Raw genomic sequence first — 27108 nt, 5'->3', positions numbered from 1 at the left:
GCCTCTTGGATAATGGCGTTGTCCCAACTGAATCTCCACCCCCGTCGCTCCCACTTTCTCATTTGTCACTTCTATGGGTGTTGCTATGTGCCCTCTGCCTTTGAGCTCTTTGCTCTCCTACTTTTAAGGCTCGCCAGGTTCTGGGAGATGGAGGGTCTGGAATGCTTTCTAATGACAACATGTTGCTTTGGCTCTCCCATGATTTCCCAACTTTCCCCCTCATCTGCCTCTGAGCTGCGACCTCCCTCAAACCCCTGTTGTAAATCTATACTGTCTTCCTCTTCCTCCTCCCTGGAAGGGTCAGGATAGGGAGGCGGTCTCCACCATTCCTCCTCTGCCCAGTCCCTGACAGTACCCCATAACGTGGTCTAGAAGAGACAAAGCCTGCTTTGTGCCTCTGACCAGGGCTAGTCTACACCCAAAGCACCAAAGGCTGCCTTCTAAGCCTCTCTATATGGTCCTCAGGATTTACCCCCATGCCACACCCCTTCCCCCAAGGCCACACCCCTCACTGCCCCTGCTTCCTATCCTCCTTGAGAGTTTTTGGCTGGATGAAATGTGTCTTGTGATCACGACTCTTGCTTGGTGAGAAAGAGCCAGCATGGTGTGGTGGTTAAGAGCGGTGGACTTGTAATCTGGTGAACCGGGTTCGCGTCTCCGCTCCCCCACATGCAGCTGCTGGGCGACCTTGGGCTAGTCACACTTCTCTGAAGTCTCTCAGCCTCACTCACCTCACAGTGTGTTTGTTGTGGGGGAGGAAGGGAAAGGAGAACGTTAGCCACTTTGAGACTCCTTTGGGTAGTGATAAAGTGGGGTATCAAATCCAAACTCCTCCTCCTCTTCTTCTTCTTCTTCTTCTTCTTCTTTTTCTTCTTCTTCTTCTTGCCTGCTGTGTGAGTATACCCTGCTTTTGTTGGGCATTTGTTGCTTTGCCCATTTTGACTCTTCCCCCACCTACTCACCAGCATGTGGCCCCAGGAAGACTGACCAGACGATCCCCACCCTGGTCTACACAGTTCAGATTCATGTTATGGGCCCAGGAGTCAGCTTCGTTTTAGCTGATCAACAGCCTGAAGGGGGAGAAGGAGGTGTGACTCCACCTGCAGCTGATCAGCCTTTAAGGATGAAGAGGAGAACCAACTGGCTTCAGCCTTCTTAAAAAGAGCTCTCAGCAGCAGTCAGATGTTGGAAACAATGTTTGTGGTTCCCTAGGGTTTGTAATCATCAGATTCCCTAACCGCTGGATTTCCCAACTGTTTGCCCAACCCTCAGAACAGACTTAACTTCATATGCTGACTCTGCCAAGTGTACCTCAAGAGACTCTTCTCCTCTGGTTGTTTGGCCTCACACGCCACCAAGTTTCACATGCTGTCACTCGGTAATGGGACTATGACAATTCATAGGAACCCTAGACACTCCTCCACACACTACTGTGAATTCTCCATGGCAGACAGCTTTCCACACTCTTGCAGGAGGCTCTCCCTGCCTCTCTGCAATTTATTGTTCGTAAATTCTGAATATGCACATATTGTGAAATTTGCAAATTCTGAATTTTCACATACATGCAAATCGGATCACAGGTTTCCATTGTATTTCTCCAAACTTTGAGATACGGTTCTTGACTCAAACCACATACCACAGTGTGTATAAAACTGTATTTTAGGATAAAATATATTTAGAAAGGTGTCTTTTGAGAGAAAATACATTCAAACATAGAATTTAGGTACATATTTAAATATGAATTTTCATGCACCTTAAGCAAACAAAAAACACAGATTGATGCAGAAATAGGATGACATATGTAGGTGTGAAAGTGATGCAAAACTCCCAGAGACTCCTGGGGTTGGGGGGGGTCTCTGCCTGTCCACGCAAATGATTCCTCCATCCCTAACCATATCAGGATACTAGCATAACTGTTAACATTTGCTTGAACTTTTACGTAGAGCTGCATTTTTAAGACCAAAGAAATATCAAACACAGTTCAGTAAGAAGGCTGCATACATAGAATGTATGAAAAATGACTGGGCCAATTCTTCAATGAAAAAAATGTATGCATTTTTAAATCATGCTATTTCAAAATGAGCCATAAAATAGGTCATTACATACTAGGGCAAAATGAATATGCAATGAATTATTCATCTTTATGGAAATCCTTCGATACTTATTGGTGACATGAGTCATGTAATGCATATCCTTTTTGCACAATGCACTGTTAATAATGAATAAGGATTTATCATTATATTATTATATGAAATGCAACGAACAATATTAAAACCTGCTCTTCCGCTGGAATCAAGTGATTTACGGCACACTGACAGATTCGCTTAGAAGACAAAGTTGCTCTTTTCATTACTACTGATCAGATTTTCATGCCATTTAATATGAAAGCATGCATTCCTCCAGGCCAAGAGTTCATCACAGCGTTTGAGTTTCCTGCATGGTCCTCATTCATTGCAATGGAACCTACGTAGGAGCAGAAAGTTGTCCCTCAATGCAGCTGACATCATCAAATAGATATTGCCACTTGTTGCATAGTAGTCAAATAAAGAAGAATTTGTTTAATATCCATCAGGTTTTGAGCTCAGATATCATTACACTTCTTATTTAATAAAACACAATAAATTATATATTAGCAAGTAATCTTACGGAGGATACGATATCCTGCAAAACAGTTTCCAATACGTAACAGTTGGACTGAGTGTTGGGATAGGACCTGGGAGAGCAGGGATCGAATCCCCACTCAGCCATGAAGCTCACTGGGTGACCCTGGTCCACTTACCATCTCTTAGCCTAACCTACCTCACAGGAGGGGATACGGGTGGCGCTGTGGTCTAAACCACTGAGCCTCTTGGGCTTGCTGATCAGAAGGTTGGCAGTTAGAATCCCTGAAATGGGGTGAGCTCCTGTTGCTCTGTCCCAGCTCCTGCCAACCTAGCAGTTCGAAAGCACACCAGTGCAAGTAGATAAATAGGTACCACTGTGGCAGGAAGGTAAACGGTGTTTCTGTACGCTCTGGTTTCTGTCACGGTGTTCTGTTGCACCAGAAGCGGTTTAGTCATGCTGGCCACATGACCCGGAAAGCTGTCTGTGGACAAACACCGGCTGAAAAGCGAGATGAGCACCGCAACCCCATAGTCACTTTTGACTGGACTTAACCATCCAGGGGTCCTTTACCTTTACCTTTACCTACCTCACAAGGTTGTTGCAAGGATGAAATGGAGAGGAGGAGAACCATGTACATCACCTTGAGATCTTTGGAAGATAAAGGTGCTCTATAAATGTACCTTTACCATACCTTTACCTATAAATGTAACAAATACAATTGCTATATAAGTGTTTAACAATGCCCAGGGTGGAATCCAGAACAGCAAACTACACCTTTAAAGCACATTCAAAACACATTTCCATCCTCAAAGAATTCTGGGCAGTGAAGTTTACTGCTCACAGAACTACTGTTCCCAACAACCCAGTTTCGGCAGTCTGTTTCCAATGGTGCACCTCTAAGAAGAAACAAACTCCCACAGACTTGGGAGAATGGCATGCACCGACATTTCATTTTCAAGCACTGATGACTGAGGCTGATGCAAGAACAGAGTGGTTTTGTTTCAAACGTGGTAATTAAGCATAAGGTCTTGCTCCAGATTATTGTAGCCCTAATTAAAGCTCTTTAATAGGCAAGGGAAATATTTGGTAATGCCATCTGCATTTCTTGACCAGAAACACTTTTGTTTAAACAAGTTCACAAAACAAATTCTCTGCATACTTCCTATACATAATTAACGTCACATTTCTAATTCATATTAAAATGAAGATGTTTGGAATCGGTGTCATGGTAAGATTATTATTTTTTTGGTTGCCTGATAGTATAAAAAGATGCCACTTTTTCTGCTGTCCAGATTTGGATCTCTGATGTAAATACGATCTAGGAGAACTGAAAATTATTTCAAATGAACAGATTAATCTTATTTACTTTAGCTACATGTTTGCTTTTAGCCTCAAAGACCTTCTGCCGTGATGAATCGGTAATGACCAGCTTGCAGAGCAGAGAAGAATACAGTGATGATAACTATTCCGAGGTAAGAAATTTACTGACATAATATTATCCTTTAAGAACTGTGTTTGCACTGCTATTGGTACATAAAGAGGTTGACAGAGAAAATGTTGAAACAGCATATGTGTGGATCAATCAGGGCCGGCCCAAGGCATTTTGGCACCTGAGGTGAATCAGAAAATTGCGCCCCTCCAAGAATCGTACCTCGGGTTAAGAACTAAATTTCTTCTGGAGGTCTGTTCTTAACCTGAAACTGTTCTTAATCTGAGGTACCACTTTAGCTAATGGGGCCTCCTGCTGCTGCACACACACGCACACAACACAATTATATATTTTTTAAGACCCTTCTATCTTCATCTTCAGTTCACAAACAGAGATCCATGTCTTCCCAGCTCCCACCTGGAACAGCTCCCATCTTTCTCAACCTCACACCCTGAGAAAAATCAGTCTATTCTGCCTCTCACAAATCTCTTCTACCAATCTTCTCTCTTTATGTATCTTCATTCATATCATGCTTATAAGTTATGTCATTTAATATTAATAAAATACTATCAAAAACTAAGTAAGAAAAAAGAAAGAGAAAAAAGAGGTACTTCTTCTCTTCTATCTGTCAATTAAATAGAATACAGTTATTTCCAATTTTTAGCAGATACACTCCAGAATAGCTCCTAGCTGTAGGTGGTATACAGCTTTCTGCCATCTGCTAATGGTACTACTTCAAATTCCCTTTGCAGGCTTCCAGCATCTCCAGTTCTGACACTCAATCAGTCTAATATGACTCTTCCTTTATTGTTATTTCCAATTGTCCTGAAATTAATATTTCTCCAGGTTCTTGTGAGATACTTCTTTTTGTGAGTTCCAGAACATCTCAATAAAATGAGAGTCTGCATTTATTTGCCTGTTACTTATTCAATAAATCATAACCTCGCGCTTTTCTCTCCTGGAAAATAAGCTCCATCTCTGATGTTAGTCATCAAGGTAGAAATTATCTATCAGACATTACTTAGCAGGATGGTTTCACCTTCCTGGTGTCTGTGACAAAAGATCTGGCTAGTTCCAGCCAGTTGGCTATTTTTTAAAAAAAAAATATTAAGGATTAAATTAGGAAAGTGGACTGGTAAGAAAGCCAAGGATATTAGCCCACACTGGGGTAAGTGCACAGCCAATCTGAAGGTAAGACCACTTCAGAATGAATTGAGTGTAGTGGTACCTTGGTTTAAGAACAGTCTGGTTTAAGAACGATTTGGTTTACAAACTCCGCAAAACCAGAAATAGTGTCTTGGTTTGAGAACTTTACCTCAGTCTAAGAACGGAAGCCGAATGGTGGAAGGGCACCGGCGGTGGGAGGCCTCATTAGGGAAAGAGCACCTCAGTTTAAGAACGGTTTTGGTTTAAGAACAGACTTCCGGAAGGGATTAAGTTTGTAAACTGAGGTACTCGCCCTCCCCCAACTACACTTGAAGTGTTCTCACTCTCCACAGAAAAATCTGGGACTGGCAGAGAGTCAAGACTTGGAGAGGGCCAAAGCCTAACCAGAATCACACTTAATTATCAGCATGTAACCAGTATATTAATCGCCTTGAAGTTGTGTTATTGGTTTTTTTCCCTTTTAGTCTAGTGAAGACATTATAGAAGAAAATCAGAGAAGCCTGAACCTTGAAGAACTGGAGGATTGGGGGCTGAAGAACATCATTAAGATGAGGACACCCACCACAAAGAAGGTGCCCAACTCAGCTGCAAATTTGCCCCTGAGGTTTGGCAGAAACTTTCAGGAGGAGAGAAGCATCAAGCCTGCAGCAAACCTGCCTCTCCGGTTTGGAAGGGCGTCTGCCAGAAGCCTTGCTCGGCACACCCTTCCTTTGTCACAAAGATCTGAGAGAGCTCCTTCGGTTCAAAGTTCCTTCCATTCTCCCGCCAACTTGCCACAAAGACTTGGGACGTCGCTTCTCTTCACTCTGCCCCAAGTGGCCAAAGATCCTGACCAAGGCAATAACAAGTAAATAAATTTAAATCCATTGTTTTATTCAAGTGCTGAACGCTCTGTGGCAGCCTTCTATGATCTGAACAACACTTCCCACCAGCCACAGATTGTGTGTCCATGATGAAGTCCAAAACAGCTGAAGGAAACCAGGTCATAGAAAGCTGCTCTATGTGTTATTCATTCAATAAACAACTTCTAATCCCAACCTCATTACCAATCTGAATTGATGTAATAATATAATGTTATGAATTTGCCAGGTCAATGTGAATAAAGTATTCCCTGGAAGTCCAAGTATGTCCTTTGTGGCTTGAGAAAATCTTAACGGACCTGCCGTCTGAACTTGAAGGAGGAAAGTATGATGGAGAGAGATGTGATATTTTTAAAGCAATGAGGCCACTCTGGAAGCATCCTCTCTGGATTTGATAAAAAATGATCTTTCCTCTCCAAAGTCAAGCTCTAGAGTTGTGCCGAAAAATTCTCCTGCATTATATTTCAACCATTCTCTATCAATTCCCCATCATCCAATTCTCCATCACCAAAACCCAAAAATAATAATTGGACATTTCATACAATTCAAAACATATTTTTGGAATGGGGTGGTGGAGAGGATTTTTTTTTTTTTAAGTATTTGAATGGTACCCTTGAAAAGCACATTTAATTTGAAGAATGATCCAGAGGGTGGTGAAGGTGAAGGTGTAGTGTGTGTGGTGTAGTGGTTAAGAGCGGTAGACTAGTAATCTGGGGAACTGGGTTCGCTTCCCCGCTCCTCCACATGCAGCTGCTGGGTGACCTTGGGCTAGTCACACTTCTTTGAAGTCTCTCAGCCCTACTCACCTCACAGAGTGTTTGTTGTGGGGGAGGAAGGGAAAGGAGAATGTTAGCCACTTTGAGACTCCTTCAGGTAGTGATAAAGTGGGATATCAAATCCAAACTCTTCTTCTTCTTCTTCTACCTTTTCCTTTACATCAATCCACATTTGAATCATTGGTGCCGCTGAATCATTCATGGTTGATTCTTTCTTTTCAGATTTGGCCATTTACACAATAATATGAAAAGGGAATCTGATGATGAAGAGGCAAGACTTTGGAAGGCTCTGGGTGAATTTCCATTCTAAAAGGCGATACAACGAAAGAGAAAGAAATGGGGCAATTTTTTTAAAAAGCCACCAGTCTTCAAATCATGGTTTCCATCAGGAGGCATTTGTAGACTGGTGATGGTGGCTGTTGTACTAGTTTGTTTCCATAGCTGTGCTGCGGGTTTCAATCTCTCTTGTACTCTGTACCATTGGTGTCAATTGTAAATAGCATATAGTAGTATTGTATGTAGCTGAAAACAGTGTCAGCAAAATAAAAAATGTCACCACAAGAAATCTACCCTGTAACCAAAGTGGCTGAAAAGTGATGCAGAAATAAACAGGTTTTGGGCTTGCTTCTATAAAAGCTGTACAGAAGAAAATGTACAAAAGGATTGGAATTTTTTTCCTGATTCCTGTGGATGAAGAAATCCGTAAAAATAAATAAATAAATGGGGGGTGGGAATGACATGATGCTGTGCAATGTAAATTTCTCTTTGGTTTTATAGCATAGGAGCCAAGGAAAGTATCACTGCCTAGTAAGTGAAGCTGCAAGCAAATTCTAGGCAGGTAACACACACAAGGATGGCTATCTGTAGATTATTTATTATCCATGCATATATATTATTCATGAACTGGGGAGAAAGGCAGGGGAAGGACTGGAATAAATCAAACCTACAGGAATGGATTTCAGGAAGCTGCAGGAGCTCCCAACCTTCTTTGTTTCTCACACAAGTTGTGTGTTGGTGCCTAAGCCCTTTATTTTTCAAAAGAACAAGAACACAATACTCTTGTTAGGCTTAGGCCAAGACGTTAGAGATGAATCAATGAAGAGCTGGTGGTTGTAAAATGAGTCCAGACACCTGCAGGATTGTGCTGCGGTTGCGTTCATACACAAATCAGGGCCAAACTAAACAACATACTGCACTGTGTCACTGCTAATAATCTCAGAGTTTTTGGCTTTTTAAGTGTGGGAGCCCTGATTTTCATCAGGTCCAGGTACACAGGGAGGGAAGCTTCAACTCTTTCCTCTCCCACCATGGTTTTGATTGAAATTGTCATAATTGTCCCCCATAAGTACCAAGAGGAAGTATCTCTGTCATTGGCCACCTCAGGAATCAAATGCTGGCAGGTAGTGGTCAGGGGTTGGACTTGTAGGGCAGAAAGTAGGAGGACCAACATTAGGTGGCGCCAGAGCCAATGAGAGTCAAAGCCATCCCCTGACTGGTTGTATAACCAAGAAAGCAGGCAGGTGGAGACTGGCTGAGGGCAGACTAAGGTTGGTGGGGCAGTGCCCCATTTGCCAGAATGGACTAACCTCCACCACTAGGGGATGGGGAGTGGTGACCAGATGTTGGAGGAGAGAGCCATATGTGGTGTGCCATGTGGCCTCCCCTGCACGCCCTAAGCCTGCTGCCTTCAGCTGTAGTGGAGAACATTGCCCTGTTCCCAGTGACTATGATCATTAGAATGTGTTTCATTCTGTCGAAACATAGAGAATACAAAACGAAGCACTGGTTTAATGAGAATCTGGCCGTCACTCTCAGATATCTCCCCCTTGTTTCAAGAAGTAGCATAAAAGGTTACTTTTCAAAGCACAATTAGGTGAGGGTTTTCTTTTCCTTCGTTTAGTTAAACTTCCTTTAAGTACATTCGTGGTATTTTGGTTTTGGTATCAAGCACTATATTTCACTTTTCCACGTCCATTTTACCGAAATATAATGTGCCAAATTCAACAAGCTAATTTTTCATCAGAAACTGTGAAAGCAAACAATCAGGACAATCTCCTCTATTGTGATGTCAGATACCACTGACAGAACAGGGCAGGAAACTAGAACAACATACTGCACTGCCCTTAAACTAGAAAGGTAGGTTTGAGGCTCAAACTTCCACTTTTAAGTCTGCTTCCATCTGTTTCCTCTCTTCTAGCCATTCTTATCTAACTTTCAACACTGCATGGGGTTGGGGAAAAGGCCTGGAGACTAATGGAAGCATCAAAGATGGATCGTCATCCATCTTGCGGGTATAGGGTGGTTACAAATTTAATAAATGATAATAATAACTTTGAAAGTGGACATGTGTTGCACGATTCATGGTGTTGTGGTTGTTGATGGATGGCGTTGAGAAAGTTAGAGCATAAGACAAGCCTACTGGATCAGGCCAAAGGCCCATCTAGTCCAGCCTTCTCTTCTTAGAGTGGTCAGCCAGATGGCAATGGAGAGCTTGCAAGCAGGACCCAAAAGCAAGAACACTCGCTCCCCTCTTGTGGTTTTCTGCAACTGGTATTCGGACAGTTTACAGCCTTTGACCGTGGAGGCAGAGCAGATTATTAATTAATAGTCCAGAATGGGTGGCTGATGAGAGATAATGGCTAGGTTGATAGCTGGTGTCAGGCTGCAGGGAATCCGATCCCCCTCCCTCACGGCAAGCTGCCAGTAAAGAAAAAAACAAGAAGCTCTTACCAAGGTGTTTTATTCAATATTCACAGAGATAGACATAGAATGAAGTCTCTCAGATAATGGCGTTGCTCTGAGTAAAGTCCCGCCCCTCTGTCTCTCCTATTATACATCATCCCTGCATCAGCTAATTTGTGTTTTTTGCCTCTGAGCTTTCTGTTCTCCTACTCTCAATGCTCGCCAGGTCCTGCGAGGGGGGGGGGGAATCAGGAATTCTTTCCAAAGACACTGAATTTGTCAGCTGTCCCCCCCCCCCCGGTTCTTCTTCCTCCTCCTGCTCCTCTCCCAATATTTCCCAGCTTCTCCCCTCTGCAGCCTCTGAACTATGACCTTCTGCAAACCACTGTTGTGAATCTATACTGTCTCCCTCTTCTCTGGGAAGTGCAGAGGAGGTGGTCCCCACCATTCCTCCTCAGCCCAGTCCCTGACAGCTGGGATACTTTCTATGCCTTTGAATAAGGTACCTATTGGAGCACAGAGAAGGTGACCTACAACCACCCCTCCAGCTGAGAGGCGGAGGATGATGGGAACAGTTTGTATAAACATAGACTATTTGCCATTTGGAAGAAAGGAACACAGAAAAAAAACTGGTTTCTGGATGAGGGCATCTTGGAAGTGCAAGGTATCTCTGTTTGGGAATCTGCTATGGGGTAGTACATCTCCTGCCTTGGAAGAGGGCCTCTTTGCTTCTCCGTGTGCCAAACCTGTGGCCCTCCAGATGTTGTTGGACTTTGGCTTTCATCAGACCCAGTCAGCATGGCCAATGAGCAGGGATGATGGGAGGTATAATATAGCAACATTTGGAATGTCACAGGCTTGCCATCCCTGCCTTATGCTCTGCTTGTATATTTCTTGCACTGAAATGTCCTTTGAAGAAGTGAATAGGGATAGAATCAACTGCGGTCACATCCTGGCATTACATGTAACCATAGCACTGGTATATGGTGCGTAACTGCTGGTGTAATCCAGCAGGTGAACACACTCACAAAACTGCATGTATTTATCAAAAGTGGAACACAACAGAAATGTGCGATAGTTCTGTATGAATTTGCCAAAGTTCAATGCTAAAGTGGAAGGCATGGTACAATTGTATTTCTGCCATAAACTACATCTTAAGGGAAATCAAAGTAAGAGCTAGAGTTTATTGAATGGCTGCTAAGAAGAAACTGACTCATATTCTTCCCACGTACCATTTGGTACAATACCCAGAAGCTGAAAGAGAATTTCCCCTCATGCAAATAACTTTAATCCAGCATTCCCCCAACATGGTGTCTCCAGATGTTACTGAACTCCAACTCCCATCAACCCTATCTAGCTTGGTAAGGGATGGCAGTTCTAAACATCTGGACTGCATCAGATTGGAAAAGGCTGCTCTAGTCCCTTCCAACTTTTTTTTAGGGACTTTGTTTTAATATGATACTGTGTCACTTTGAAAAAACAAAATTGGCTTCTTCTTTTCCAAAATCCCAAGTTTTCAATGTTTCCAGTTCATCATGAAATTCTTTGTCATATCTACTTTTGTCCAGACTCTCTCATTTTTACATTGCAATCTGAAAAGTGATCAGTAATGAAGTTGGTGCTGTTGCAAAGTCAATTCTAGTTACCTATGAAACAGAATTTTATCTGTTCAAATTAAGCAAAATGCTAGTTGCTTTGATCACGGACTTTTCTGTGTATAAATTTACTCTGTAGCTATTAAAGATGGAAATGCATACAGGTATGACCTATTACAATGATGCTCAAGGTGGAACAGCCTTAGTAACAAAAACCTTGGAATCTGCGAATCACCTGACTCCACTGCATATCCCCCCGGGCCCACCTATATCACCAGAAAGGTAAGAAGTAGCTATTCACTCTATATATTTTTTTCAATATCTCTATGTAGCTGACTTAGATCTTATACAGTGGTACCTCTGGTTACAGGGACGCGGGTGGCGCTGTGGGTAAAACCTCAGTGCCTAGGACTTGTCGATCATATGGTCGGCGGTTCGAATCCCCGCGGCGGGGTGAGCTCCCGTCTTTCGGTCCCTGCTCCTGCCCACCTAGCAGTTCGAAAGCACCCATAAGTGCAAGTAGATAAATAGGTACCGCTTTATAGGGGGAAGGTAAACGGCATTTCCGTGTGCTGCGCTGGTGCTGGCTTGCCAGAGCAGCTTCGTCACGCTGGCCATGTGACCTGGAAGTGTCTCCGGACAGCGCTGGCTCCCGGCCTCTTAAGTGAGATGAGCGCACAACCCTAGAGTCGGACACGACTGGCCCATACGGGCAGGGGTACCTTTACCTTTACCTTTACCTACCTCTGGTTACGAACTTAATTCGTTCTGGAGATCCATTCTTAACCCAAAACCGTTCTTAACTCGAGATACCACTTTAGCTAATGGGGCCTCCCACTGCTGCCGCGCCAACGCCGCTGAACAATTTCTGTTCTCATCCTGAGGTAAAGTTCTTAACCCAAGGTACTACTTCTGGGTTAGCAGAATCTGTAACGTGAAGCGTTTGTAACCTGAGGTACCACTGTGGTATGAATATATTTATTACGGCCACAATGCTGTGTATTGGAATTAAGCCTCATTGACTTTGAGGAGATTTAATTCTGAGTAAACACACATATAGGGAAGCGGGTGGCGCTGTGTTGTAAACTGAGTTTGCCTATGCCTGGTATACATGGTTAGACTCAAACTTTTAGTCACTATGAGCTAGGTGTCCATGTGTCCTGCTTTATGAGGGACAGTTCTCTGTTTGAAGGGCTGTCTGTTTCAAGTCTGATATACACAGAAACAACTCTGAGAAGAAGGCGAGAGAGTCTTCAAGTTGACTATCAACAGTCAGAGCCTGGTCAGCAGTCAGGCCCGCTATGGCAAGATGCATTATATTTCTTTTTAAACTGCAGCAATTGCTTCCAAATGTGAACCAATACATCTTAATCAGCATGTGCAACTACTATGCAAATCTGTGTCCTCTTTGACCTCCGGTCTGATAAGTGGCCATCCTAGCTATGAAGCAAGCTTCACTCAGGTAGAGTTGTTGCAGCTGCTCTTTGGGAACATTTGATCTGATTTCAGATATGAAGAGCTAAGGGAAATATTCCAGCTGCGCAAGCCCATCGTGAAAGGAGAACAAGAATCTGAACCCCTGTTGCCAGAATCCCACAGAATCTACGAGCCGCCTTACAAGTTTGATCAGGAACACCAATACTATGGCAGTAACAGAGATGCCCCGCTAAGGTAGGCTATCTGCTTTCTCTCTGGATGGCTGGATATTGGTGTTTAAATCCAGAAGCCAATTCAGAAATGCTGGTGTCTCTTGGAAAGCCAGAAACTGATGAGGACTAAACCTGGAAGAATATTTATTTTATAAAAACATTTCCTCCATCCTATGGTCAAAAGAGACTGCCCAATATGAACAGAGAGCTTTTATGATGTATGATACACTAAGCTCACGTTTAAAATACCTGCAGCGTTCAAGAATGAGGCATTGGTGTCTACATCCTGAAATTCTGCAGTTTTCAGATCACTATATTAACAAGTATGTCATTAATTTGGCAATAGTGCCATAGCAAAGGGCACTCCTATATACCTTGTGTGGCTTTGCATTTATGTTGGTTGAATGGGTTTTTATTCAGCATTGCTAAGATACACAGGTATCTTCATCACAAGAGTCAGGTCACATATATCCTAAGATTAAAACCACAAATTGTATTGTGACCCCTTTAAAGACAACTGTATTATAAAATGGGCTTTTGTGGACTGGATTCTGTGTCAGTTCATAAAGGCTTGTGTGTTAAAGATGAACTGCTTTGGCTTCCATTCTTATTGGTTTGCAGGAAGCTTAGACAACTTTGGCTATTTGATAAGCTTTCATTCTGATTTGTTTCTGGGAAGGTTAGATGACAGAATTCCACTTGAAAATAATAGCAGTCTAGAAGCAGCCTTTGTTATATTTGCAGCAACAGGTTAACATGGTTGTCTCTCAAGATGTTGTTCCCAGCTAAGATCAGACTGTCTTTAAATAGCACGTGGAGCTCAAGTGCTGTTGTGGTTGTGCCTTTAGATTTTGATGCAGGGTCTCAGTCCTTGCAGAGAGCTAGCAGTTAAGTTAATAACTGAAGAAAATGTTCTCTCATTGCCCTGATGAAAACTTAGCAGGCTGAGAGAAACTTGAGCATTGTGGGATTAGAACTGCAGAACTATAGTTATGCCACCTGATGGCACCAAAACACAAAAAGTGATTGCTGCACGTTTTAGAACTGGAATAAACATAATTATTTGTTTGAATGCCTGTTTCATTCAGAAAGAAACACAGTTGCGTTATCAGCATAATGAAAAAATTAGGATACATTCCAAGAGCAACTATTGCAGCCCACATGAGATCCTTTAAAAAAAATATATCTATTTGCATTTATACTGATCCAAAGATATACAAAGGTTCATTCCCAGTACAAATTATCTTTTATAATACACCAGAATAAATAAATACTTTAAAAAATCTAATCTAAAAAGGAGCAGAAGGAAAAAGAAGGAAAAAGAAGGAAAAAGGAAAAGAAAGAGGGGAGGAGATAAAAAGAATTCCAGTTTTCTGTCCTTCAGCTAAATAGAGTATTCACTCATTAACATCCACCTATTCTAATTTTTATGACCCAATATTTTTTCAGTCTTCAAATCCAGATATTACAATGAGTCCAGTTGAGATCCTGAGCTGTGCCCCTCCCCTACTAGGTGCTGATGTAGGGAAAGAGTGGTTCCTTATTTTAAAACATACTTCCTTCCCGTGCAGTGTTTGTAACGTTTGTGGTTAAGTGTGGACACACGTCATGTCAGGAAACCAGCCTCCAGAAAACTGGAAAGAACAGACTAGATAGATTAAACCTGCTCTACACATTCAGCAAAGTGGTTTGTTTAGAACTGCACCCCTTCATAAAATTGCTCATCTTGCAAGTAAAAAACCTAGCACATCTGGAAGAAAGGATTGTCTAGCTGGGACCATTCCATGTTGCCCTACCTTTCTACTTGCAAAGATTCCATATGCAGGTAGGTTCTGTACATGTGGGCAACCGTGGGTCGAAGACATTCTTCATTATTTGTTTTATTGCCCATTATACACGGAGCTTGGAGATGGTTTCTAAATTCCCTGTTTGTTCAAGAAAGCAGTCTCTCCTCGGCGGAGAGAGTTCTGTGATTGTTGAGTAACTCTAACACCCGTGAGGCTCATAAAGTCACCCTTTTTGCACTAGCAGCAAGAAAGATTAGGAAGAAGGAATTGGACAAAATAACAGTAAATTGTAAGGAAGATTCTGAGGTCTAAATTGAAATACGCTGTATGTGGTTGCAGAGGCTCCCTATTCACAGTCTTGCTTGCAACACATGGTTCTGCTTGTTCAAATACAGGTTTTGCTTTATATTTTATATTGCCTGTGTTATATGGTTTTGTCATGTCCTTTGGCAAGCACAATTTACTGAACAGAACTAAACTACTTCCAGTGAGTTGTTTATGTACGGGGAGGGTTCACAGATGTGATATACCACCTGCAGTTTGAAATGGCACAGTCTCTTTTACCAACTCAGAAGTCGGCCGCCTCATTGTACTGCACACATGCAAGCCTTGCTCCCTATAATTTTTGGTTGCTGCTCCTGCTGTTATTAATTCCATTTTAAAAGTGCCCTTCAGCCCATAGGATCCCAGGGCGGTGGACAAAAATAATCAAATAGAAGTTTCCTGCTAGAGATGCAGCAACAAAACTGCTAGCACATTTGCAAAGCTAAGCAGGGTCTGGTCTGGTTTCAAATTGGATGGGGGACTGCATGTTGAGATTCCTGCCTTGCAGGGGGTTGGACTAGATGACCCTTAGGATCCCATCCAGCTCTACAATTCTATATGATTCTAAATACAGTACAATACAAAATACACTGTTTAATAGCAAAATAATTATCAAAATCAATAAACCACTGACGTAAATATTTTACAACTATGAATAATTCAGTGCAGTGCAGACAAAATACTAACTGATGGATTCCAAATAACATTTGTCTCCCAAAGTAGATCCATCCAAGGAGGCTTTCCTCATTTTGACTCCTAACATTGCAAAGTACTGCTGTTTGCATCATGTTATAATCCATGTCCAAAACATGGAGGACATTTTAACACCATCATCATCAATTGAATTTATATACTGCCCTAGACCCAGAGGTGTCAGGGTGGTTCACAGAATAAAATTAAAATATAAAACCACAAATTACATAATCAAAATAAAAACAACCCAATAACCCCCCCCAAAAAAACACGCCCCACTATTTAAAAGGGCATAGGATGTCAATCAAATCAACCAAAGGCCTGATTAAACAGGAATGTTTTTGCCTGGCACCTAAAAGTGTATAATGAAGGCACCAGGTGAACTTCCCTGGGGGGAACATTCCACAGCCACTGCAGAGAAGGCCCGTTCTCGTGTTGTACCTTCTGGTCCTCTCCAGACCGATGGGTGAAATTTACAAAGCTTTGAGTATATCCTAAAGCCATTTGGCCAGATTCAGCTGCAACAATCAGAATAGTCTCAATTACAATTGCCTTTTGGAAGTATAAGGTATCCTATACACTGCCGTAATTGGCTGACCTCTCTCTTATTACAGACTTCCTGACTTGCCAGAAAATTCAGAGGAGTAAGTATAGTTAACTTACGTCTGTGTTAAAATCTGTGTGTTTTTTATTCAGATAACAGAAAAAGCATGACTGACATTTTTATCCATTTCCCAGCCAAACTGGCTTCTAAAGCAGCTTACAGTTCAAAATGTACAATATATTAGGACTATATGGAGGAGTTTGTGGCTTCTAGTTCCTGGCAATTGATGCCACAGTCCAGGTTCCCAGCTCTTCCCCCCGAGGCGACAGAAAGAGCTGAAGATGACCACAAAGGCTTGCTGATGACGAAGACACTGCCCTTCCCTTTGGTTTATTGTTAAACTAGTTTCTGTATAATTTATTGGCTAGAAAATGATGGCCCAAGCTCTCCACTGGACCTCGTTCCAGAATTCTGCATTACCCTTCCTGAAGTGCAAAAACAGTTAAGAAAGAAAGAAAACAAGTGCATTTAGCACTCTGGGTGCAGAGAAGGGCAGGTGTAGGGTCATCTTCCTAGGAAAAGGGAAATAATTCATGCTGAGCAATGATAATAATTTATTCCTTGTACCCCAGCCACTCTGGGCAGCTTCCAACAGAACACCAAACATCGAAAGCTTCCCGAAACAGGGCTGCCTTCAGATATCTACGAAAAGTCAATTGTTTATTTCCTTGACATCTGATGGGAGGGCATTTCACGGGGGGTGGGGGACTACCAAGAAGGCCCTCTGACTGGTTCCCTACAACCTCAATTCTTGCAATGAGGGAACCACCAGGAGGAGCTGGACCTCAATGTCCGGGCTGAACAATGGGGATGGAGACGCTTCTTCAGATGTCCAGGGCCGAAACAGTTTAGGGCTTTAAAGGTCAACATCAACACTTTGAATTAAACTCAGAAACGTACTGGGAGCCAACGTAGATCCTTTGGGACAGGTGTTATATGGTCCCAGTGGCCACTCCCAGTCACCAGTCTAGCAGTCGCATTCTGGATTAATTGTAGTTTCCAAGTCACCTTTGAAGGTAGCCCCATGTAGAGAGCGTTGCAGTAGCCAAGCAGGAGATAACCAGAGCATGTACCACTCTGGTGAGGCAGTAGGAATGCCCTTCCTCCCCATGCCTTTGGCTCATTCTTAGGACTTCTTTCTTTCTTTTTAAAATACTGTTAGTAAATTCTGGGTGAAATGTGTTGCTGTAGCCTGTAGTTTAACAGCTGAATCCCTCGAATGAACCCAGGGCATTCCTGTCAGCAGGTATGGAACAGCTTGTAGAGAAGTCAAGGTAGAAGTACAGAGCAAAATTAAGGGATTGTATTTCTTCATCTGAAATCCATTCCAAGCAACTGAAGCCCATCATGACCATACAATGTTCTTTGTCCCTGTCAAAAACTTTCTGCTGTATTTGATAGATATGAGAAGTATCTAAGGCACAAGTCGCCAGCCAATCCAGAGACACATCTTGTGGCTGGCCGTCACCGGCCACTTCATCCTTACGTCCACAATAACATCGACATCACAGGTAAAGCATTATTCATTTGTGCCTGTGTGCGGTTTTGGTTTAAGTCTTCTCATGTCGTACCTACGGGACCGCCTCTCCCAATATGCCCCACAGAGAGCCTCAAGGTCCATAAATAGCAACACCCTAGTGGTCCCGGGCCCTAAGGGAATTAGATTAGCTTCAACCGGAGCCAGGGCCTTTTCAACACTGGCTCCAGCCTGGTGGAACGCTCTGTCTCATGAGACCAGGGCCCTGCAGGATCTGATTTCTTTCCGCAGGGCCTGTAAGACAGAGTCATTCCGCCTGGCCTTTGGCTTGGAGCCAATTTGATTCCCTCCCCCTCTTTCTCTTTCTTTTTCCTTTCTCCGCCTGTGATGAGGCTGCATTTTAGTATTTTAATGTTTCAGTATTTTAATGTTGTATTTTAATCTTGTTTTTAAGTTGTATTCATTCAACTTGTTTTTATTATTGCTTGTTAGCCGCCCTGAGCCCGGCCTTGGCTGGGGAGGGCGGGATATAAATAAAAATTTATTATTATTATTATTATTATTATTATTATTTTATCAGCTAGAGAAACTTAATTTAAAAACCTGCTCTTAGGATAGCTGTAAAGAAGTGTGCAACCAGAGACCCTCCAGATGATGATGAACAACAATTCCCACCTGCCCTAGCAATCTTAGCCAATGGCTAAGGGATGATGGGAGCTGTAGTTTAGCATCTGGAACACTAAATGTTCCCCATGCCTGTTGAAGATAATATTCTCAACTGTATAAGATAGCAGACCTCTCTATTTAGAAGCTTTAAGGCAGTTCTGTGCATTATCTTGGGGGAAGAGGGGAGCAGCAATACTTCCATATAATTGGAGGGTAGGAGTCAAAACAATGGCTTCAAATTACAAGAAAGAGGATTCTGACTAAGCTTCAGGAAGAACTTTCTGACAGCAAGAGCTGTTCAGCAGTGGAACGGACTCCTAACAAGAGGTAGCAGACTCTCCTTTCTTGGAAGTTTTTAAGCAAAGGTTGGATGGCCACCAGTCATGTATGATCTAGTTAAGATTCCTGCAGTGCAGAAGGTTGGACTAGATCAGGGGTTGGCAAACTACGGCCCCCGAGCCGGATCAGGTCCGCCTGGGTCCTAAAACCAGCCCGAGAACCTGCCGTGAAGAGTTACGCCTGCCCTTCCCCCACCCCATTCTTCCCAGTGTGCATAGGAATTCATTCATATATATTTTTCAAAATATAGTCCAGCCCCCCACAAGGTCTGAGGGACAGTGGACCAGCCCCCTGCTGAAAAAGTTTGCTGACCCCTCGACTAGATGTCCCTTGGGATCTCTTCCAACTCTACCATTCTGTGATTCTATTATTTGTTATGCTACCTTTCCCAAAAGGCAGGTATGACATACCTGGTATGTGGAGGAAACATTGACCATCTCTGTATGCAGGGCTTGCCCATCTCCCCCTCGTCTGCACACTTCTTCCCAAATGCTAAGCATCCTCTGACTCCAAAATCCATGTAAGGCTCAAAACTGCTGGTGAAAAAACCATCAGACTCAAATCTACTGAGTCACAGGAGGCTAAGCCACAGACTCAGTCCTGATGGCTGAACCTTGACTTTTGAATTCAAGCTCTGTATAGGTGCTCATAACATAATGGGTTTATTGGCAGGGTTCCATAGAGTTCCTGGTGGGGCTTTTAACTGAGGCCTGTAGCAGGATTTTTCCTGTTCCAAGGAAAGGGGGAGGGAGATCCTGGAGATTAGGTTGTAGTGACATTATCAAGCCTCCTTCATCCGGCCAGTCCTGCTTTTGTTACTTTATTTATCTGTCCATGCAATACAAATATATGCCACTGAAAGCAAGGGCTTTACAGCTGTGCCCCCAATATCTTCTGAAACTGAGGGATTGTTCTTCTCAGCCTGATTTTTCGGACAAGCCATCCCTTCTTTATCTGTCTATTGGGTTTTGCCCCTTACGATGCTTTCAACTGGCCAATACACACACATTTGTTTATTTATTATATTTATATAATGCCCATCATCCCCAGATCTCAGGGTGATTAACAAGATTATTTATATTTTAAGCAAAAGCAAAAATAAATAGTTAAAACAAAAACAACAAAACAATAACCCCTCCTTCTGCAAACACATTTAAAAGGTTAAAAGATTAATTAGAATATTAATCAGCCAAGGGCTGGTTGAAGAAGAATGTTTTCACTTGGTGCCTAAAGATGTATAATGAAGGTAGGGGGATGCAGGTGACTCTGTAGTCTAAGCCACTGAGCCTCTTGGGCTTGCTGATCAGAAGGTCGGCAGTTCGAATCCCTCCAACAGGGTGAGCTCCCGTTGCTCTGTCCCAGCTCTGCCAACCTAGCAGTTCGAAAGCACGCCAGTGCAAGTAGATAAATAGGTACTGCTGTGGGGGGAAAGTAAACGGCATCTCCGTGCGCTGTGGTTTCTGTCATGGTGTTCCATTGCGCCAGAAGCGGTTTAGTCATGCTGGTCACATGACCCCAAAAGTTGTCTGTGGACAAATACCAGCTCCCTCAGCCTGAAGTGAGATGAGTGCTGTACCCCATAGTCACCTTTGACTGGACTTAACCGTCCAGGGGTCCTTTACCTGAAGGTGCTGGATGAACCTCCCTGGGGAGAGCACACCACAATGTATATGTGTGTTTATTTTTATTTTATTATTCCAGTTTTAATTTTTCTCCTTTTCCCCCAAATTGCTTTGAATGCATTGAAAAAGTAGCATAACATCTTTTAAATAAATGAAAGAATGAATGACCATACTGCGCATTCCGACTTCTATAAACGTGTTGGCAATAACGCAAAACGGATTACAGGCAAAGGGAAGTAATGTAAGAGGAAAACTTCATGAGACTACTGCAGTCACAGAACATTTGTCCAGTTTAAATGCATACAGTGTTAAGAAGCTTTAATCATTGGGAAGTAATGGCATTAAGCAACAGGTCAAGTTGAGTTAAGGAGCTGTTATCTCCAACCACCCATCACCACAACGCTGAATAAGAACGCTGAAGCACCTTGTGGGATCTTTGCCTAGTAAACAAAGGAGGCTTGTAAGACATTATTGTACAATAGTGTGATTAGCATTCCTCCTCCTAAACTTTCTCCCGTCTGCCTGTACTTTATTCTAGACTGGCTCTAAGCAGTACAAAGATGGAAAGATGTGCGGTTCTATTTTTGTTTTGCAAGGGACCATCAGAGGACAAGTTCTATTCCAAGCAAAGCTTATCAGGTTAAGAATTATGGCCTTCTCTGAGGAATTCTTCAGCTGTGTTCCTTCTTTGCATTCAGACGCTGGCAGCAAAATCATTGTACACCGAGTGTGCACCATACATTTAAAATACACACCACCACCACCAACCCGGAAAGAAACCTGGGAACTTTGGTTGACCCTTCACAGAGCACCCTTAACAAATTACTGTGCCCAAGATTGTGCTTTTACTGTATGGCGTGTACTCAGCCAATTTTGCTCCTCTTCCATAAACATTGTTAAAAGTGCTCTGCAAAAGATGGTAGTCTTCTGCCTTCTGCCCAACCGGGACACAGGCCAAGACCTCCTGGTAGATCTCTGATTTGCGGTGGATGAGGAAGCATTTCTTGACTATAGCAAAGTAGCTGCCCCCTTCCAAGTCAGATTCTTCTTCTTCTTACCTGAGCTGCTTGAATTTCATATTATGCAACCAAGTATTTCCTCCTGAATTTTAAAGGTGGCCCCGAAAGAGACGAAAGAGCCGGCGAACCTTTAGACAGACGGCTTGGATACTTTCCTGTAGGTAATCGCGACTATGGTTGGGGATTTTAACAATAGAGGGAGGGCTAGGGCTCAGCAATCAAAAAGAACCAGGTTCAATTCCTGGTTACCTCCATCTTTAAGAATAAAATGTTGAAACCTCAAGTAACAAAGAGGTCTTGGAGACAGCTCTGGCAGAGTAGACCAGCCTTTGCCAACCAGCTTCATGGACTATATTATTGTTGTTGTTGTTGTTGTTGTTGTTGTTATTTATTAACTGCCTTCCACATATTTGTCTCGAGATGATGCACAAAATAAAAACGACCTTTTAAAAAAGTTTAAAACAGAACAATGACAGGAAATGATTTTTTTTTAAATCTTACAAAGTAGACACGCCCATGGCAGAGGCAATGCCTTCTTTGAATGGAGGAGGGAGGGTGGCAGAATGTGTGTAGAAAATATCCCACAGTACTAAGGTAGCATTCATTTTAATGGCTCCATCCTCTTTTGCCTCTGGTCCTGACCTCCACTGGCACATGGCCTCCGGAAGGTTGCTCAAAAGGGAATGTGGCCTTCAAGCTGAACACAGCTCCCCATCCCACCCCTAGACTCTTATGTGGAAAGTGAATCCAAACTTTTACCATCCTCATTCATTTGCTCCCAATTGGACAGATTTCTAAAACCACATTTTAAACCTTGACAGCTTCAATTTTGAAAGTTGTGTCCTTCCTACCCTCTCAGCAAACACTTGCATGGTTCAAGCAGGAGAATTTAGCATGCCTGTTCTACTTTTTATTCTCAGAATGGCGATGAAAATGGTCAGCCAGGCGACCCAAATGCTTCCCCAAAGGGGGGCCGCAAGAAGACTTCCAAACCCCCGGAGCTTGACATTTCATTCAGAGCTGCCAACATGCTGGAAAATGTCAAAAAGGCCCTCTGGTTGTCGACTTACAAGCGTGACTACACAGGTACACACCTTTTAAACATGAGAGATTAAGGCTGGAACACAAAATACCTACAGATTAATCATCTTGAGATTTGCTCTGCATTTTCCAAAATATTATGATGAGGGGAGGTTTTTTGGGGGGGGACAGTCTTGATGATACCTGGGCTCCCAATTATTGGGACCTGGACCTGTAAGGCTGGAATGTATACGAGGGAACCTGCAGAATGGGTCAAACTTATAATGGTAATGGCTTTAGTGCAGCCTTTGTGAGCATCTCAAAGAAGGAGCTAAGTGATGCTACTCTCCAGGAAAGAGGGCCACGGGCATCTTCCCCACTCCCTTCACCTGACTAAAGGCCACATGATCCTAGGTAAAAGAACAATGCCCAGAATTGGTATTCCTGTGAGGAGGGAGCCGGATGTTAAAGCTGCAGACACAGAGACATGACTTTGTGTCTCCCCTGGAAGCTTAAAGGGGAAGCAAAAACTACAGGGGTAGGTGTTGTTGCTGTGAGCCACTCCATCCTATGCTTGGGATATATATGTGTGTAAATAAAACCATTTATCCTGGAGACACCACCATCTCCATTCGCTTTCATTCCAAGGAAACCAAATCCTGGGTTAAGCACAGGTACCCCTGGAGTCTCTAATAGCTTGGAGACTGGGGTAACACATAACAATATTATTGCTATTTTTCAAAGAAAAATACCACATATTACATATTAACTTCCTAAACTGATGTCAACATTGTTTTGTTTAAGGTAAAGGTTCTATGAACCCCTTGCTGCTGGATGACCATGATCCCAAGATGATTGGCAGAGCAACTGGAGAACTGGGCATGGACGTTGAACTCGTAAGTATGGCAACTAGGACCTTTCAAGCTGATCGTTCCCTTCCATTTCTGATGTTCAGGCTGTGAGTGCCATTGATAATGTAGCCCGAAGGGCAGCACCCACCCACAGCACCCAAGAGGGAGATATCAAGCTGGTAGGTGGGCACGGTGGTTGCAGAAATGCAAAAACAAACAAACGTCTCTCTGAGGGAAGGGGGAAACCACAAAGCAGCCCAATGAGAACTGAGCATGCTCAGTTTCATAGAACAGCCAGCTGACTGTCCTAGAAAACCAGGTGGGAAGGAGAATGGAATGGAGAGGCTGGAATTCTGAACAGCAACACTCCACGCTGCAACCTTATTGTTGCAAGGCACTCTTTTTCTATGCATTAGCTTTGTTCGTGATGAGACACGTTTTATTGATCCGTGGTGATGAAATGTCTTCATTAAAGCTTCTCTTTAATGGAGTGGAACAAATATACTAATAATAATGGAAATAAACAGTAAAAAAAAAAAGGTAATACCCTGGACATAGCTGTCACCTTGCAATGCCTACAGTGGCTTCTAATCTTGCATTGACACTGAAGTTGCGATCTTTTCAGCACCAGGTTAAGATTTTCCTCTTTGATAGGGCTGGGCGACATATCACTATATCGTCCAAAACCAGTTTGAAGTCCATATTGTGGTATCGGCTTCATAATTTTTGACCGGGCAATATATCATGAATCATGATGTGTGTTTGTGTGTGCTATGCAAAAAATCGCAATGTGGGGAAAACCATGAACCCAGACGATGCCTTTATACATAGCTCCATCCTTATTTCAGACATGACAATATATCAGTATATCGCAATGTTTAGCTGGTGATATATCACGCTGTTGAAAACCAAATATCGCCCAGCCCTATTCTTTGACCACACATTTTTAAAGGGTTACATCTGTCCTCCAGTATGTTTGTTCGTTTCATAGATGTTGTCTTTTGGTTTCTTGTATTCTCTTGTTGCTGATATTACCATACACTGCCCTGGAATTTGCTTGCACAAAGGACAATTTATTTAAATATTAAATCATCAAGCAAATGATATACAGTATCTAGTTTGGTCCTATAACAGAAATGGGGAATTTCTGGCATGGCAGATACTGCTGGACTACAACTCCCATCACCCCTGACCATTGGCCATGCTGACTGGAGCTGATGGGAGTTGGGAATCTAACTGCATCTGGAGAGCCAAAAGTTCCCCATCGCTGCTCTGAGAGTTGTATTTAGAGAACATCACTATAAACAGAAAGGGTAGCTATCAATCCCAAACGATCTGTTTTTCAGAGAGAATCATTTCCGTCAGCTGAGACTCAAGTAAGACCCTTAGAAGGACGTATTGCTCGCGCACTTCAAGGCAAACCAATTCGCCCCTATGACCCTCAGCAGCAGGATCCTGGCTATATTTGTGAGCACCCACCTCAATGGACAGGCGAGTCACTCATACGCAAATGTTTAGATGCGGTGCAGAGCAGCAGTAGGCAAATGCCTCCGGAAACCGACAGCGGAGCAAAAAAGAGAATTGAGGACTTCCCACAAAATCAGATCAATCGTCCGGTAGGTAACCCAAGAGAAAGCATGAAACATACAAAACTTCCGTGGAGCAGGTTTCAGAAAATTACAGATACTTGGAAGACGGAGAAGTTGTATCAAAGGCAGCTTGCTGTCCCCCCCGAACCAGAGATTGTTGTGAAGCCCGCTGAATCCATTCGCTACGAAGATCTGCCCCCCTCCCGCTTAAGCAATTACATTGTGTGGCACCATCCCATCAGCCTCTCTAAACCAGGCCCAACGGAGGTGAGCTTTGAAACCTGTGACGACATCCCGGGTGTTCAATGTGTTCCTAATGTGTTCCCAGGGATCGAAAGCAGGTCTAGTTTCCCAGAATGGATTCCTAACTGCGGGATAGCTCGGCCTCAGACAAAATTAAACGATATGCAGTATTGTTTTAGGAAGGGTGAAGCCATCAAGTGCCTGAGTGATCTAACTAGAGGAGGAATAAGGGACCTGAGGGATCACGACAGGAAAGGCAGAAGGCACAAATTCTACGGTGTGAATGCCTATCACTATAACTGACACACGTCCTCACCCTTTCAAAAAAAGCGAAAGGGAAGGGCGAAAATAATCTCAGCCGATTTCTCCAGTTGCTGCTTCTGAATTGGCTTGCTGTGCTTTATAAAACACTCTCCTAGTTTTTCAGTTTTTTGCGTGAAGTACTGATTCAGTGTCGTCCAAAGGCAGGTAGAGGCAGCTCTGAAGTGGTTTGGGAGGAATCAAATGAGAACAAGACATAAAGCCTCTTTGCACCTAGGGCCACACCTGCTAGCCATGCCTCTAATATTATGAGGTACAGTGGTACCTTGGTTCTCAAATTTAATCCATTCCGGAAGTCCTTTCCAAAACCAAAGTGTTCCAAAACCAAGGCACGCTTTCCCATAGAAAGTAATGCAAAATAGATTAATCCGTTGCAGACTTCTAAAAGCAACCCCTAAAACAGCAATTTAACATGAATTTTACTATCTAACGATACCACTGATCCACAAAATGAAAGTAATAATCAATGTACTGTACAGTGGTACTTCGGGTTACATACACTTCAGGTTACATATGCTTCAGGTTACAGACTCCGCTAACCCAGAAATAGTGCTTCAGGTTAAGAACTTTGCTTCAGGATGAGAACAGAAATCGTGCTCCGGTGGTGCGGCGGCAGCAGGAGGCCCCATTAGCTAAAGTGGTGCTTCAGGTTAAGAACAGTTTCAGGTTAAGAACAGACCTCCGGAACAAATTAAGTACTTAACCTGAGGTACCACTGTACTATAAAATAAATATGACAGTATTATAGATGACAACAATTAAAATTATTTTTTTTTTCTTACCTGCACTGATTAGTCATTGTTTGGATGGCGGGCTTTTATCCATTTCTGCAGTCACACAATCAATCAATCCACACAGTCACAAAAACAAATTAACTGAAAAAGCCTCAAAAACAAAAATGCAAAATTAATAGCAAAAACAAAAGCACCGAAGTTAATCCGTTCCGGAAGTCCGTTTGACTTACAAAATGTTTGAAAACCAAGGCACAGCTTCTGATTGGTGCAGGCGCCCCGGAAGCAATAGCCGACAGCTGCATCAGACGTTTGGCTTCTGAAAAACATTTGAAAACCGGAACACACACTTCTGGATTTTTGGCGTTTGGGAACCAAGGCATTTGAGAACCAAGGTACCACTGTAGTTGTTAATTTGCATTTTTCTTCAAGGAACTCAAGGTGGCGGTGCACATGGTTCTCGCCCTCCTCATTTAATCCCAACAGCAACCCTGTGAGGTAGGTTAGGATGAGAGGCAGTGACTGACCCAGGGTCACCCAGTGAGCTTCATGATCGGGTGGGGATTTGAACCTTGGTCTCCCAGGCTCTAGTCTGAGGCTCTGACCACTACGCCACACTGGCTGTCATCAGGACTCCTCTCTTTCTATGCCCCTGACATGTATGTGTTCTACTGAATGTGAAAGCGGGGTCTTTCCTTTACGCAGCATTGCATATGCAAGGATCCAAACCTGTCTCTAAAAGCTCACTGGGCAGGAAGGCAGAGGAAGGGCAAAAGAGGGGGGGTGACCCCACCCACTTTTGGCTCTTGCCCTGCCTACTTATGGAACACAGCCCCTGATAGATCACCCCAGAATAAGTGCAGCCAGCAACAGAATCGTATTCCCCACTCCTCATCTATATGCACAAATCCCCCAGAAAGAAAAAATATTTTCAACTCTTGAGATTAATTTAAAATATAGTGGAATAGTCAATTTGCTACTCACCTGTCAAACTATATGGAGATCATGTGCTTTTAAGAGCTCCATAAAAGGGAGGAGCCAACCACCTTTGCCTGCATAG

At 43.0% G+C, this 27108-nt stretch overlaps 2 protein-coding genes across 3 annotated transcripts; both read left to right on the top strand.

Annotated features, from left to right (window-relative positions):
* Nucleotides 1-3913: 3913 nt before the first annotated feature.
* Nucleotides 3914-7401, top strand: NPVF (neuropeptide VF precursor). The gene is made up of 3 exons (XM_080975230.1): nt 3914-4076; nt 5665-6047; nt 7059-7401. The coding sequence occupies exons 1-3, from the start codon at nt 3948-3950 to the stop codon at nt 7144-7146; spliced, it is 600 nt and encodes a 199-aa protein (XP_080831356.1). The 5' UTR covers nt 3914-3947; the 3' UTR covers nt 7147-7401.
* A 1458-nt stretch (nt 7402-8859) lies between these two features.
* SPMIP4 (sperm microtubule inner protein 4) lies at nt 8860-25422 on the top strand. 2 transcript variants are annotated; one of them, XM_080974872.1, is made up of 9 exons: nt 8860-8972; nt 11253-11395; nt 12623-12784; nt 16181-16210; nt 17572-17681; nt 21389-21450; nt 22214-22379; nt 23118-23209; nt 24511-25422. In XM_080974872.1, the coding sequence occupies exons 2-9, from the start codon at nt 11262-11264 to the stop codon at nt 25297-25299; spliced, it is 1545 nt and encodes a 514-aa protein (XP_080830998.1). In that variant the 5' UTR covers nt 8860-8972; nt 11253-11261; the 3' UTR covers nt 25300-25422. The 2 variants fall into 2 exon arrangements, with proteins under 2 accessions (XP_080830998.1, XP_080830997.1); XM_080974871.1 differs by lacking the exon at nt 8860-8972 and adding an exon at nt 10137-10182.
* Nucleotides 25423-27108: the final 1686 nt, after the last annotated feature.

This window comes from Podarcis pityusensis, assembly GCF_964106645.2.
Source record: "Podarcis pityusensis genome assembly, chromosome: 12".
NCBI classification, from domain to species: Eukaryota; Metazoa; Chordata; class Lepidosauria; order Squamata; family Lacertidae; genus Podarcis; species Podarcis pityusensis.
This window is presented reverse-complemented; position numbering and strand designations above follow the sequence as displayed.

Excerpts from the sequence above, each read along its gene's own strand:
- NPVF (XM_080975230.1), top strand. The coding sequence starts at position 3,948 with ATGAACAGATTAATCTTATTTACTTTAGCTACATGTTTGCTTTTAGCC. Across the intron at positions 4,077-5,664 it reads GTGATGATAACTATTCCGAG|TCTAGTGAAGACATTATAGA; the intron begins GTAAGAAATTTA and ends TTTCCCTTTTAG. Across the intron at positions 6,048-7,058 it reads CCTGACCAAGGCAATAACAA|ATTTGGCCATTTACACAATA; the intron begins GTAAATAAATTT and ends CTTTCTTTTCAG.
- SPMIP4 (XM_080974871.1), top strand. The coding sequence starts at position 10,159 with ATGAGGGCATCTTGGAAGTGCAAG. Across the intron at positions 10,183-11,252 it reads GGGCATCTTGGAAGTGCAAG|CTATTAAAGATGGAAATGCA; the intron begins GTATCTCTGTTT and ends TTTACTCTGTAG. Across the intron at positions 11,396-12,622 it reads CCACCTATATCACCAGAAAG|ATATGAAGAGCTAAGGGAAA; the intron begins GTAAGAAGTAGC and ends ATCTGATTTCAG.